The sequence below is a fragment of the Stegastes partitus genome, unplaced genomic scaffold, assembly GCF_000690725.1.
Source record: "Stegastes partitus isolate 25-593 unplaced genomic scaffold, Stegastes_partitus-1.0.2 Scaffold553, whole genome shotgun sequence".
Taxonomy (NCBI): domain Eukaryota; kingdom Metazoa; phylum Chordata; class Actinopteri; family Pomacentridae; genus Stegastes; species Stegastes partitus.
In genome coordinates, this window is record NW_007578284.1 from 416,351 (window position 1) to 430,011 (window position 13,661).

General features: G+C 42.9%; 1 protein-coding gene across 1 annotated transcript in view; it reads left to right on the forward strand.

Annotated features, from left to right (window-relative positions):
- bmpr1aa (bone morphogenetic protein receptor, type IAa) overlaps window positions 1–13,661 on the forward strand; it is a 26,205-nt gene that overhangs the window by 6,230 nt on the left and 6,314 nt on the right. Inside the window, exons 2-7 of the mRNA XM_008288331.1 lie at window positions 9,755–9,917; window positions 10,315–10,417; window positions 10,598–10,697; window positions 10,776–10,863; window positions 11,238–11,373; window positions 11,812–12,017. Coding sequence (XP_008286553.1) covers window positions 9,755–9,917; window positions 10,315–10,417; window positions 10,598–10,697; window positions 10,776–10,863; window positions 11,238–11,373; window positions 11,812–12,017 — 796 coding nt within the window. The remainder of the gene's footprint in view (window positions 1–9,754; window positions 9,918–10,314; window positions 10,418–10,597; window positions 10,698–10,775; window positions 10,864–11,237; window positions 11,374–11,811; window positions 12,018–13,661) is intronic.

Here is a 13,661-nt window from a genome sequence, read left to right on the forward strand (position 1 = left end):
TTTTCTCCCATTTATCACACGGCTGCCACAGATACCAGAGACGGAGCATCACAGTAAATCACTTCTGCCACAAACACAGCAGCGATTTGTTCAGTTATGCGTCTCGGCACCATTTAGAAGCAGGAATTTTGTGGTTTCGGCTCCTTAAATGTGAAAATGTGGCACCGCTCTTTATTGCACACGACAGTTTTGTGATGATGTTTGAGTTTCACACTGACAAACAGTAAACTGAATGACTAGCAGATCGTTTGATGAAGGAAAATGATCCCAGACATCAATCTGTGGGAGATAGTTTGCTGAAAATCATGTCAGTTGTCGACTCATTAATAAAGGAAGCGCTCCAAAAACACAAGTTCTATCACTGGACATTTAACAATAATTCACAGACACACTCCAGAAAAATGTCCCAACTTACAAACACTGAAAACCTACAAGATATTAGACAGAAACAGATTATTTTGGTAGTTTTTCTGGAGTTCTTTCCGTCTCCGCTGCACAGACGCCGGCAGAAAAGTCAACATGCGTTTCCAGATATCGACTGTGGATTTGATCCGAGCCCTAACGCTGCAGCTCCGAACATGAGAAAGGTCACCTTCTGCCCTCCACAACACTCTCGGAGCGGCCGATAAGAGCCGGCGGCGCTCAGCCAAGTGTTACCGCCGTGATTGACTGGCGCTAATCTGCAGAGGAAAGGGAGGGACTCTCTCTGGCGGCTTATCAAACCGTTCTCCTCCATTTTATTGACTCCTTCACCTCCGTGTGTTGACTCTGGCTTCACCTCTCTGTGGAGTTCAGAAGGCAGTGTGTGTTTATTTTAGTTCCTCACTAATGTTAGATTATTTCACAGCGACGACTCTGAATACGTTATAGAACAAAATGTAGAAGCTAAGAGCACAGGTTTGAGTGTTTGAGTCACTGTCTTGTTGGAACTGCATCTAAGACTTCTGGCTGAAGAATGTGGAGGTTATCTCCATTACTTCATTACTTCATGTGCTTTATGATGCTGCCACCGCCGTGCTTGATGGTAGCTTTGGTGTTATTGGGGTTAAACTCGTCTTGCTTGAGGTCCTTGAAGACGTTCCACCTCCATCCAAGAGGCTTCATCAGCTCTGACTGACTGGTTGGGAGTTCCACATCCTGATATCCTGAAGGAGACGTTAACACCTGAGTTTAGGTTTCAGTTGGAGGTTGTTGCTCCTCCCCCTCGTTATGCCAGTCGTTAGTGCTCCCCCTGACACCATGGGGTTCGTTAGGGTCTTTTTTAAGGTGTTTTCGGAGTTAAAGGCCTCATCTTCTCTCCTCCAAACAGATTTCTGGTCATTGTGACCAAATAGCTCAGTTTTAGTTCCATCTGATCACAGAACTTTCCTCCAGAAGACCTTTCTTTGTCCTTGACTTCCTTCTCCATCAGCCTCTCAGCTCATGTTGATGTCAGACCCTGTGGACACTGACAGCTGTGATCTGCTTTCTGCTCATTCCTGGTTGACTCTTGACCATCCTGACCAGTCGTCTCCCAGCAGCAGGTGATGGTTGGTGTTTTCTTCCTGGTCATAGCACCAGTGCACTGGGCACTTTGTGATTGTTTGCACACTTGATTTTTGGATCTGAAGCGTCTTTGATATTTTCTGGCTTGTTCAAGTCCATCGTTTGTTTTTTTAATGATGAGTGCATCTTATTAATATGTAGAACAGCAGCAGTGTGGATGGATCAGCTGTTCTCTGGACGTGAACCCAGCTGTCAGGTGGATCTGAACACTTGAATAATTAACTTCTTTGCTTCTTTTTAATGACAAATACGTCTAAAAACTTTCATGTTTCAGACACTGATTGGTCTCTGAAGTATGAACTGACCTCACAGATGCAAACAGAACAGAAACAGGTTGTTTCAGGTACTTTTTGACGGGAGCAGGATTCTGTTCCTGCTGAAGTCTCGGTTCCTGATTTATGAAGCTCGGCCCGATCTGGCGGCGCTGAGAAACTCTCTCTCTGTCAGGAAGCTGTTGAGCTGATTGTTGCCGCTCTCGCTTCCTGCCTGCACATTAACCGTTTCCTCTACAAGCTGTCGGCGGCGCTAAACGCTCCAAACAGCCATTGTTCTCCGGAAATATCCTTCAGTCCCTCTGGAGACATATTTGCCCTTTGAAACGCCGTTTATTTCCCCTCTCCGCTCTCTGGACTCTTTCTGCCGCGACCCGTGAAGCCGGAGAGTCTCTGAACGCCGCCCGGCCCGCTTCACAGGACGGGTTTTACTTTAAGACGTTTCCAGGATTTAAAAAAATGTTTTATTTTGTCTCAGGAACAACCTAAAACCAGCTCACTTCAGTTTAAAAGGATATAAATGGAGAATAAAACCAATGAATTGTCTACAAATACATAAATCTAATCTTTAATTCTCATTTATTTAAATGTTGGAGTTCATTTTAGGGCTGAAACGATCATTTATTTTCATTATGGATTAATCTGTTCATCATTTTCTTTTATTATCTGGTTTTTCTCAATCAGTTTCTTCGCTGTTGAGTCTGGGAAATGACAGAAAATTGTGAAAAATGTAAAACAAAAGAATCTAAAATACCAAAAATATTCAGTATACGTCTGTAGAAAACAAAGGAAATGGCTAAAGTAGTAATTTCTCATTTTAAATTTGACTAAAAACGATGACGAACAGTTGCAGCTTCAGTTAATTATAAATTAAATCATGTTGTCGTGGCATCTTCATGAAAAAGAGAAAACGTACGTAAACGCAAATGACTCAGAATTCATTTCAGTTCTGTGAAATCTGAATAAACGAACACGTCGACTCGTTTCCTGCGTCGTCACTTTAAAACCTTTCACTTGTTGATGTTTAACTGAAATGTTCAGGAGTTAAAATTCAACAGTTCAAACGTGTTAAAAAAAAAAAACAAACCTAATTTGGCCGACGGCTCGTCTCTTCAGTCGGCTTCTGCTTTTTGCTCTTAACGAGGCCGTTAATTACCTCACCGGGAAGCCGCTCTCGGCCGCCCGCCGTCGCCACGGCAACCCAGTTTCGGCCGAGCAAACATCCCCGGCAGGAAGTCGGCGGCGCGGGAGACGGAGGAGGAGGCGCTGCTTTATTGGAGAGGCTGCGGGTCGTAAACGTGGAGGCAAACAGGAGGCTTAGTGCAGCGAGTCGTCTCCTCCCCTCTGGTTTGGTTTCTGTTCAGGATCCGGTCCGACGGTTTCCTCTCGCTGTCCGGCCGCTACGACCCGCAGGAGGAAGACACCACGGTAGATCGACTCATCGGAGGTCTGGTGCTCGAAGCAGCCAACTTAGAGGGCAGCAGAGAGATATTTGTGGACAGTTTCAGCCAATCAGGTCTCGTTTATTAACCTCGTATCGCTGAAGGTTACAGACAATGGTCACGATTAATGAAGCTAATGTTGTTTCTGACAGTTAATATAAGAGCTGAAAGACTTTATGATAAAGAAAATGTTTAATTTCAGTCGATGCTTTTAGTTTTTACCAGTAGAAAAATGGGTTTAATTTGAATTTAGCCACTTTAGCAGGTGGTGAACTGAGTGTTGCTCAACAATAAAAAACACACAAACAGATGAATTATACATAAATAAAAACAAACAGGGACACAGGAATCAACTTGATAAATAAAACAGTGACATGACTTCAGTTTGATTTACAAAGTGTGAGAATAATGTGGCAGCGCTCAGATATTTAGATGTTTGCACTGAAAAAAGAGAGTTTCTTTGGATCGACTTAAACAAATTGCTTTAATTGGTAACGAGCAGTTGAATTAGATGCATCCACATGAAGTTAAATACTGTTAATGTGACTGGTTTGACTCAGATGTAGTCAAATCATCAGACTCCTCTTAAATGAGCATCGCTGAAACTTAAGTTAAAGGAAAGTCAACTTAAAGTTTAGAATTTGCTTTTTCCAATAATAGAAAATAAAACGTGATTGTTCTGAATCTGTAATCCTGCTGGAGGATAAATGTCACAGCAGAAAAGGAGCATAAACAGAATTACAATACCAGCTTAAAGAGACAAAATGAAAGTTAAAGATCATAGAATCCAGAAAAGCCGACGATCATCACCGACCAGAGAGCTGCATGAGATTCTCACAGTGTGGTTCAGGTGTTGGGGGCTGACGGGTGACTCGTGCAGGACGATGTTTCAGGAGGTGAACCGGATCGAGTTCAGGATGTGTCGACCCGCAGAAGTGATGACGGTTTGTAACGAGAGAGAAGCAGCGTCTCCTCTGACGTCTGTCGGTCTGAACAACCCGAGGTCGTCTCTGACGGACCGGATCGGTGCTGAACAGAAGTGTGAGCGCTAACTAAACTAGCATCAGCAGCCAAGTACTGCCTGTGTGTTCTGGACACTTCCACCCCGTCAGAGCGCTGCCCCGGGGTGGAAGTGGCCCCCGACCGCACAGAATGTTCTGATATTCATCATTAACTGGGCCTGAACATCCAGAGAGCAGAAAGTTCTACTGGGACCAGCCCTACTAGTTATTATAACAACTATGAACAATAATGAACAACTAATGAGCCTTCCAGCATCAAGCCCTCCTCGTATCTGGACCTCCGTCTGGACAATCCGACATAGAAGAAGGTTTTATGTTTAGTGTCGGGTTATCGAGTCACGACTGAACTTATTTTTGCAAAAATAGAAAAAAACCTGCAGTCAGAAAGTACAACATTTGTCCAAGTGCCCACAGCTGTTACAAACACCAGAGAGGCTCTACACACAATAGATATTCTATTATTTGCACATTTAATTTAATTCCATCAACACAGCCTGCAGTTCAGCCCAAAAGTCCCAGAACCTTTGTCTCGTAGCTGTCGTTTGCAGCCGAGTCACTGAAGGCTTCGTTCATTTTTTGTTTCTTACAGAACCTGGTTTCTGTAAACGATGAAGTTTTGGCAAATTTTTAAATGAAACACGAAGGATGAAGTGATTTTGATGCAAGATTCAGATTTTAAGCTTCAGAATGAAGCATCAGAGGGCTGTCAGGAAGTTGAAAATCCACTTTGTGACTGATAGCAGGTGTCATTGTGATGGTTTGTCCAAGCTGCCAGTGGGCTGTGGGGTTAATATGCTGAGTTTGTCACTTTTCTCTGCTGCTGCAAACAGAAACTTTGACTGATTGAGATGAATGCTTGCAGGAGAAAGTGTGATATTTCTGTCTGAAACACGGTGAAGAGAAGAGTCACTCAGCTCGTCCCTCCTGGCTTCAAGGACGAGGGAGGCGACACTCAGCCATCTCTGGGGCTTTCGTTGCGGTCGACAGCCGATCCGTCGTCCCTCGTTTCTCCTGATGTTTGGAGGAAGAGGAGGAGGCGACTGGTTCTCTGCCCACCGGGAAGCTGAGCTGCCGCATAGAGACGCTTATTAAGACGGTTTAATGCAGAGTGTTGCTGCTTTGCTTCCTCTGGAGGCAAAACCAGCGCTGAGAGACAATTAATGCAAAAATAAACCTACATATAAGGAAGAAGTCGACGGTGTATCGTGTTAGAAGGTGCTACAAGCGTTAGTTCTTGCTTTGAAAAGTGCTTCTCTGACTCTGACCCGTCTAGTCCTGGTTCTGATCGGGCATCCAGGTAACTTTTGGTGCCTTTAAAAACATCCTAAAGTGTTTTCTACTGAGGCATGTGAAGCTTGTTTGTAGGTCAGACTGCAGCGACTGACAGAGATCAGAGGAATCAGATCAGACACCTGGATGCTGTGATGATCACAGATAGAAGGAAACGGGTTCTTCATGCCTCAGTAGGACGACGACACGGAAAAACAGATCAACATTACCGTGGCCGGATATAAAACACACACAATGTGTTAGTCTTCTACCAGATCTGCTCTGTTTTAGCCATTTTTTAATGTAAAATGTAGTAATTTTAGTGAAATATCCTGATTTTAAGCTCAGATCTGGATCATGTTCTGTTCTGAATAGCAGGTGACGAATCAGTCATGCAGCTGAAAGGTAAAAATCTCACTATGTTTCCCATTTTTACAGATTCTGTCTGTAATTTAAAAACAAAACATGCGTCTCTAGGTTTAGAAAGTTAATCATAGTCTCGAAATAATTCATTTAAATCAACATTTCTTCACGTTACAGTAACAAAACCAACAAATAACCACCTCGTAGAAGCTGGAATCAACATATTTGTGTTATTTTTGAATTACTAGTTGATTGTTAAATTAATTTCTGCTCTATAAAGTTTTTGCTTTACTCATTTTTAACACATTAATTCACTCTTTTGCTGAGAAGCTGAGTTCAGTCTGAGTCTGAGAAGCTTGTTGACGTCAGCGTGGCCTCCGTTTCCAGCGTGTTTGTTTGTTTAGCCGAGCACAGCGCCCCAGACGGGTGGAGTTTATCACCTCGGAGTTTGTTTGGGAAGGTTCCAACGCTGAGGAGGAGATAACGCTGAGATACAGCTCGACTCCGGTTCAGCTCCTCTGAGGAGGAGGAGGAGCAGAAACCAGTTCAAGTGTTTCTCCTCTATTCCTGTCCCTGTGTTGGAATCGTAACACGTCTGGGTGCGTTTGATTCATGGTTCTGGTTCATTAATTGATTCAAAAGCTCCACAAGTTTTCAGCTCCTCTTTCCAGAATCCAGAAAAGTTACTGCTGACTAAAGTTATCAGTTTACAGTCACATTAGACCAAGAAAAACAGCATCATTTCTATCTGAGAGGCTGTTTCCAGAGAATTCTGGTTGTTTTTATATTATTCTGGCTTCACAGTTGGTTTAACGTCTTTATTTTTCCAGTGACTTGATAAACTGTCCAACTAAAAACACCTACAGATAGTTGGTTTATAGTAAAAGACGACCAAGAAAAGCAACAAGTCTTCTCCGTTTAGAAGCTGTTCCCAGAGAATTCCTGCTTTTTATTTTATTTTTTTTAATATTCTTGCTTGAAAAACACTACAGCGATGATTAAAGTAGTTTCTTCTGTGGCTTTAGATGTTAGTTCTGCTGGTTTGTCTTTCTACGCTGGCTGAAAACGACCAGAAGGAACTAAAACGAGCACTTTTATTCAGGCTGATAGTTGTCTGACAGATCAAAAATGGTTGTTTTCATTTCCAGGGCTGTAAACTTTTAGTTTTTTCAATAGATTGATTAAAAGTCTGTGTTAAAATGGCTTTTACAGCTTCCCAGAGTGTCAAAAATTCATCTACAGTGACAGATGATCACTTTTAGCAGAGATTTATTGGCATTTTTTTATTAGTTCTGCTTTAAAAAGACTAAAACGATGAATGTTTGGATGTTCTTTCTGTTGGTTTATCTTTGCCGGTGCATGTTAGCAGACGGGGACTCGGCGTCGGCTAACTCGGCTGTGAAGTGTCTCTGGACTCTGCGTGTCCTCGATCTGAGCAGCGCCCACTTTCGCCGTCGGTCCGGTCGGTCACGTGTTCTCTGGAGCAGCTGAAGGCCGCCTGGCTGCAGATCAGAGGCTTTTATCAGACTGCTGCTGCTGCTGCTGCTGCTGCTGCTGGATGTAAATAAACAGTCGGTGTGAGGCGGCGGCGGCGCTGCGACTTTAAGAGCACATGGAGGGAGTCTGATTACCCAGCGTGCTCTCTGCCAGACCTCAGTCTCCACTCTGACTGCCGGCACAATTAAGCACACATGTGGATGGAGACGCAGCAGCAGCCATTTCCAGCCTCAGCGCACCCTCCTCCTCCTCCAAAGTCCTCCCCGTCCCTCACAACTTTCAACCAATCAGAGGCCGGGAGGGAGGCGTGGCGGCGAGGAGGAGGCGGCCCGCGAGGTGGTCTAGACGATGGTTAGAGCCGTTAAAAGCTGCCCAGGTTTCAGGATCGCACAGAAACCGCAGATCAAGTAGAGCAACGATCACGTTTCCTGTTGATTAATTAGAATGTTATATTTCATCAGTAGATGTTTTATTCTCCAAAGATATTAAATCTACCATCATGTATGAGGGAGAAACATGTCGGAGAAGCTCTCATCACACGTTTACTCGCTGTGGGATCAGGTTTCTCTGCAACATAAAGTCCTGCAGCTCAGTGGAAGCAGAACAACCAGAACCAGAAACGTCTGCTGTGTGGAGAGACTCAGTTAGAATGTGATAAATCACAACAGAAGACATTTCTGGGATTATTTATTTTACAAAAATGATTAAACCTGGAATCAGCATGTATAAAGTTTTGCCCACAGCTTTCACCAACACTGGAAATAAAATTTAAGATAAAACTAGTGTCTCTACATACGGCAGATGTTTTACTACTTAGTACATTTTTATTTAGTTTTCATATTTGTCTCCTCTCTGATTCTGTCACATCTTCTTGCTCCAGAAGTTTTAGTTTTTTTATAGTCTGGTTCGAGCACACAGATTATTTTTGGTGATTTTTATTATTTTTTACATGAGACGTGTTAAATAAGAGGATTTCAAATGAAATATGTGGATTTTAAGCTTATATTTCTGTATCAGTGGTCGTGTTTCGGCTGTACGTTCAGAATAGGAGCAGACTGACCTGAATGATTAGACCAGTTTTATAAAACTATTATCATAAATATTATCTTTTTGAATCGATTTCTAATAAAATAAACGTTACTTTGGCTCTCTGTCAGCCGCCCACATCGCTATCTGATTAAAAATAAAAAGTCCCTGAATTGTTGTGGAGTGACTGTTGGTCCCTGCTGAGTCAGTCGAGGCTTCCTGGTTGTGTCGAGGAATGCAGAATATTTAGTCTTTCACAGAATCTGATTACAGCAAACGATGTATTTTTGGTTAATTTTTAAACGGGACGTGTTGAATAAAGTGATTTAGATGAAAGATCAGGATTTTAAACAGAGAGTTGGTTCATTTTTCTGACCACAGATCAATAAGTTCTTTTTACTTTTACAGTTTCTGGCTGTTAAAAGTGTAAATTCATTAATTTGTATGAGATAACGTGTCTTACAAACCCGCTGGCAGGTTCTGGGGTTCACTGGTTTAAATCTCTGGACGATTCACCTGCTGTTCATCTGAATCTACTGAACTCAACAGAACTGGATGAAAACTTTAATTATTTTGCTTTTTTGTGTCGGGAATTCTCACAGAATCCTGCTGAAGTTGAAGCTAGATTAGCACCGGCGGCGTCTTTATCATCACTGAGCTCTTTGTTGGGATGGTCGGCCTGTAACCACGGCAACCAGGCGGCTCAAGGTGGAGGTGTGCAGGTGGTTCGTGTCCGGACACGACGACGTCTGCTCTGGGTTCTTACTGCGAGCAGAGGAAGGAAGGGGAGAGACGGGAGAGATGATGAAAGATTGATCAGGAAAATAGAAATACAGGGAAAAGGGAGGAAACAGTTTAGTCATCAATAACATCCAAAGATTACAGATTAGCAACTAAACTAGCAAATAAGCAGCTGAACACCAGAATAATGAGCAAAATAGGGAAAAAATAAATATATGTGGACAAAAATAGAATAAAGATGACAGGAAGAGAACAAAGTCTGGATTAAGTCTCCAGATATTTACAGTAAAATAAATTAATTGATTAAAATGAGTTAGAATCGTAGAAGTCAAGTAGTTAAATGTGAACCAAAGATCCTGTTGATCTGGATGCTGTCACCTCTGAGCCACCATCTGCTTTCTCCTTATATGGAGCTCTGTCACTTCCTCCTCTTCCTCTTCCTCCTCCTCTTCCTCCTCCTGCTCTGAATGTTCACATTTTAATCTTCATGTTGGTTTCAGTTCCAACATCAGCTGCTTCTGTGACATGAACTATCTGTAAACCTGCTTCTGGTTCTGACTCCTGTTTCTCCGTCCAGCCGCAGGTCAGAACCCGGACCACGTCCTGCAGGGGACGGGGGTGAAACCCGAGGCCCGGCGACCCGGCGAGGACTCCACCATCGCGCCCGAGGACCTCCCTCGGTTCCTCAGCTGCTACTGCTCCGGGCACTGTCCGGACGACGCCACCAACAACACCTGCGAGTGAGTAGAGACGGTTCGGCCGCTTCGTTGTTCTAGAAGAGCTGGAACTTGTAGATCTTGTATAAAGTTGCTCCCAATGGCAGGCAGCACCTCACATGGCAGCTCTGTCACCAGTGGTGTTTGAATGTGATCTACTCTCAGATACATGTCACTTTGGATAAAAGCGAAATGAACTTGTAAAGGCCAATAAATTGTAAAATCCGGCTGTAGACAGCTCTTACTGTGACTAGTTCCTCCCTCCTAGAGTCATGAGTAACCGTCACTTTTCTCTAACGTGTCTGTGGCTGAAAACACCAAAACAGTCCTAAATGTAGTTTACAGTTTATAAAAGTGATGAAAACAGTTGGTTTTACAGGTTTAACGTCACTAACTGATTAACGGATGTGTGTGTTCTCAGGACCAACGGTCAGTGTTTCGCCATCATCGAGGAGGACGAGCTGGGAGAAGTCCAGCTCACCTCCGGCTGCATGAAGTTTGAAGGCTCTCACTTCCAGTGCAAGGTACACACACACACACACACACACATACACACACACACACACACACACACACACACACACACACACACACACAGAGGTTCAGGAGGACAGTTTGCATGTAAATCAGATGAACTGCAGTTAGTACCGGTTCTGAGTCAGACCTGTCTGCTCTGTCTCCACTGACTGATGGTCTGGTTTCAGGACTCGCCCAACGCTCAGACCAGGAGGACCATCGAGTGCTGCACCACAGACTTCTGCAACAGAGACCTGCAGCCCACCCTCCCCCCGCAGGACTCCACAGGTAACCCTCCTCCCACCGAGCAGCTCAGGTGTTTACGGGCTGAACGTGGACTCACGGTGCCGCTTTGTGTCTGTGCAGAGGGAAGCCCCCACTGGCTGGCCTTCCTCATCTCCATGACGGTGTGCTGCTGCACGCTGATCTGCATCACGGTGGTCTGCTACTACAGGTAGGACTCACCTGAGGCGGGATCCTCAGGCCTTCAGCAGCTCTAAGGCTCTCATGGTGGCTCCAGGAGGCTGAGGGGAGAGGAGCAGTGTTAGAGAAGATAACATGATGAACTGATCATTTTAATTAATTTAATGAACACCAACAGAAAAAATGTGGAATTTAAATAAAACCACTTTGTTTTGAATTGAAGATGCACAAAAAATAAATTTAATGTAAACACAACAATGAAAAACAAATATTCTGTGTGTGTGTTTAGTGGTTAAACTTTGTCATGTTTCTGTAGTTTGATGTCCGCTGTGTGTGTTTAGTGGTTAAACTCTTTGGTGTTTCTGTAGCTGGAGGTTTCATGTCCTCTGTGTGTGTGCTCCACAGGTACAAGTGGCAGAGCGAGCGTCAGCGCTACCACAAGGACCTGGAACAAGAAGTCTTCATCCCTGCAGGAGATTCACTCAAAGACCTCATCCACCAGTCGCAGAGCTCCGGCAGCGGCTCGGGGCTCCCCCTGCTGGTGGGAGCAGTGCACTGCACACCCCTAATATTTAAAGATTAATATGTGGCACAAATGTGTGATTTAAAAACCCAGCAAAGACACATAAAAGGGTTTATTTCTAGGAAGCACCATCACAGAGACTGTACTCAGAATTAATGATGACTGAGTGAAGTTTATGGTTTCAGTAGTTATTTAATTTTCATGATCTTATTCTGGCTGAAAGCATTTATAGTTTTAGTGTAATGTTTAATTATTTTATCTGTTATTTATCATTTTCAAGATTCAAGACCTTCATAATATAATATAATAATAATAATAAACTTTATTTTTAGAGCACTTTTCAAAACTCGTTACAAAGTGCTTTTAAATAACATAAATTTAAAATTGAAATAAAATGAGCACACTAGTCGATAGTTTCAGGAGGCTGACGACTCAGACGCCGTCTCCGTCCTGCAGGTGCAGCGGACCATCGCCAAGCAGATCCAGATGGTGCGTCAGATCGGCAAAGGGCGCTACGGCGAGGTGTGGCTGGGCCGCTGGAGGGGCGAGAAGGTGGCCGTCAAGGTGTTCTTCACCCGGGAGGAGGCCAGCTGGTTCCGGGAGACAGAGATCTACCAGACGGTCCTGATGAGACACGAGAACATCCTCGGTACACTCAGCTCCTCTCACACCATCAGAAGACCTTTCACATTGATTCAACAGAAATACACAACTTTCCAAAACCTCTTGTCTGGAAAGTTTCCCTCAGATGTTATTAATCCAACAACAAGAGAGCAGAACATGAAATAGTCCAGTTTAGTCTCATGTTCAGTGGTTCAGACTGACCATTAAGACACCAGTAAAGTAAATTATAGAACTTTGGAGACAACTTTAGTCGGTTCTCTGCAAGACACAACCAAGAAGATTACATTATTTGTGTTTTTTCAGTGAATCTGCTGAAATACAAATGATTGAATTTAGGTTTCCTGGTTCCTACACTCCAGGTACATCCAATAATCCCAAAGTTATTCATATATACTCAGACCAAATGTTGATTTACAGCTAATTGTTTAGTTTCTTCCGGCTGGAAATGACAAAAACAAGCAACGTAAGAGTAAAACTTTGTGTTAATGATGAATTTAACTTTGTTGTTTTTGACGTCTTTATAAAAAAAAGCCACGTCTGAAGTTAGAAAGTAAGAAAATCCTGCTGAGAACACGCTAAGCTATAAACAAAATCTCTCTCTGCTCAGAAACATGATGATCTCATCTTGAAACAGGACAACCTTCCTTTTTTAAACCCAGTATTGTTTTTATAGTTGGAGCAAAGCAGACTTCCTTCATCATCTTGTGTCCTGGAGTTTTTCTGACCTCAGACGAGGCTTCAGGTTGTTTTCTTCCTGAGCGGCTGCAGCTCATCAGACAGCAGCCTGATGCTCGTTAGTCGCTGATGAAGCTCCACTTTACCTTCACATGAACTTTAATCTGCCTCCTGGGCTCCCGATCAGACTGAAGCCGTCCTCTGAGCGGCGTCTGAAGGCTGCAGGACTCCGGGACCGATCGATGCGCTGATTGATTTTTAATTTAGTCGATGATTTAAAGTAATGACGGCGAGATGAGACGACGACTCGAGTCAGAGTTTCGTCTAAAGACCAGATTTATTGGAGCTGGACTGAATCAAAAGCTGAACATCCCATAATTCCTTCTGTTTTTACTGTTTCTGGTTTAAATAAATTGTGTGATTTCAGCAAGTTTTTCTAAGATGTGATGATTTTGCAGCTCGCTGTCGGGTTTCAGGATTCAGACGATTAATTAGTTAAATTAAATTAATCACCAACTATTTTCAGATTTTTAAAAGAAAAGTCTTCATTTTTTGATTCCAGCTTCTTTTAATCCACTCTGACAGTAAACTGAATATAATCATAATAATAGTAATAATAATAATAATCATAATAATCATGTCACTTTTATTAATGAAGCACCTTCTTAAAGGTTTCTAAGCGCTTCGACAGTTGATCCAAAAAGATGATTCTCAGGAAGACAGTTTAGAAATAGAAAAACAAAAAGGCTGCAAATTAAATTTAAAACAGATAAATTAAACATAACAGACGCCAACTGATTTTGGATCAAGATAAGATCATAAATAATAAATAAACGCTGTACTTCAGAGCAAAAGGGAGGGAGTTTGTCATTTATTTGTCATCTCAGGGTTTCATCATCGTGTTATAAACCAAACAGCTGATTGAAGAAATGATCAACAGATCATTAATTAATTCGTCTTATTGAACCTTTATTTAAACTTCGCTGAACTACGACGGCCTCGTTTAT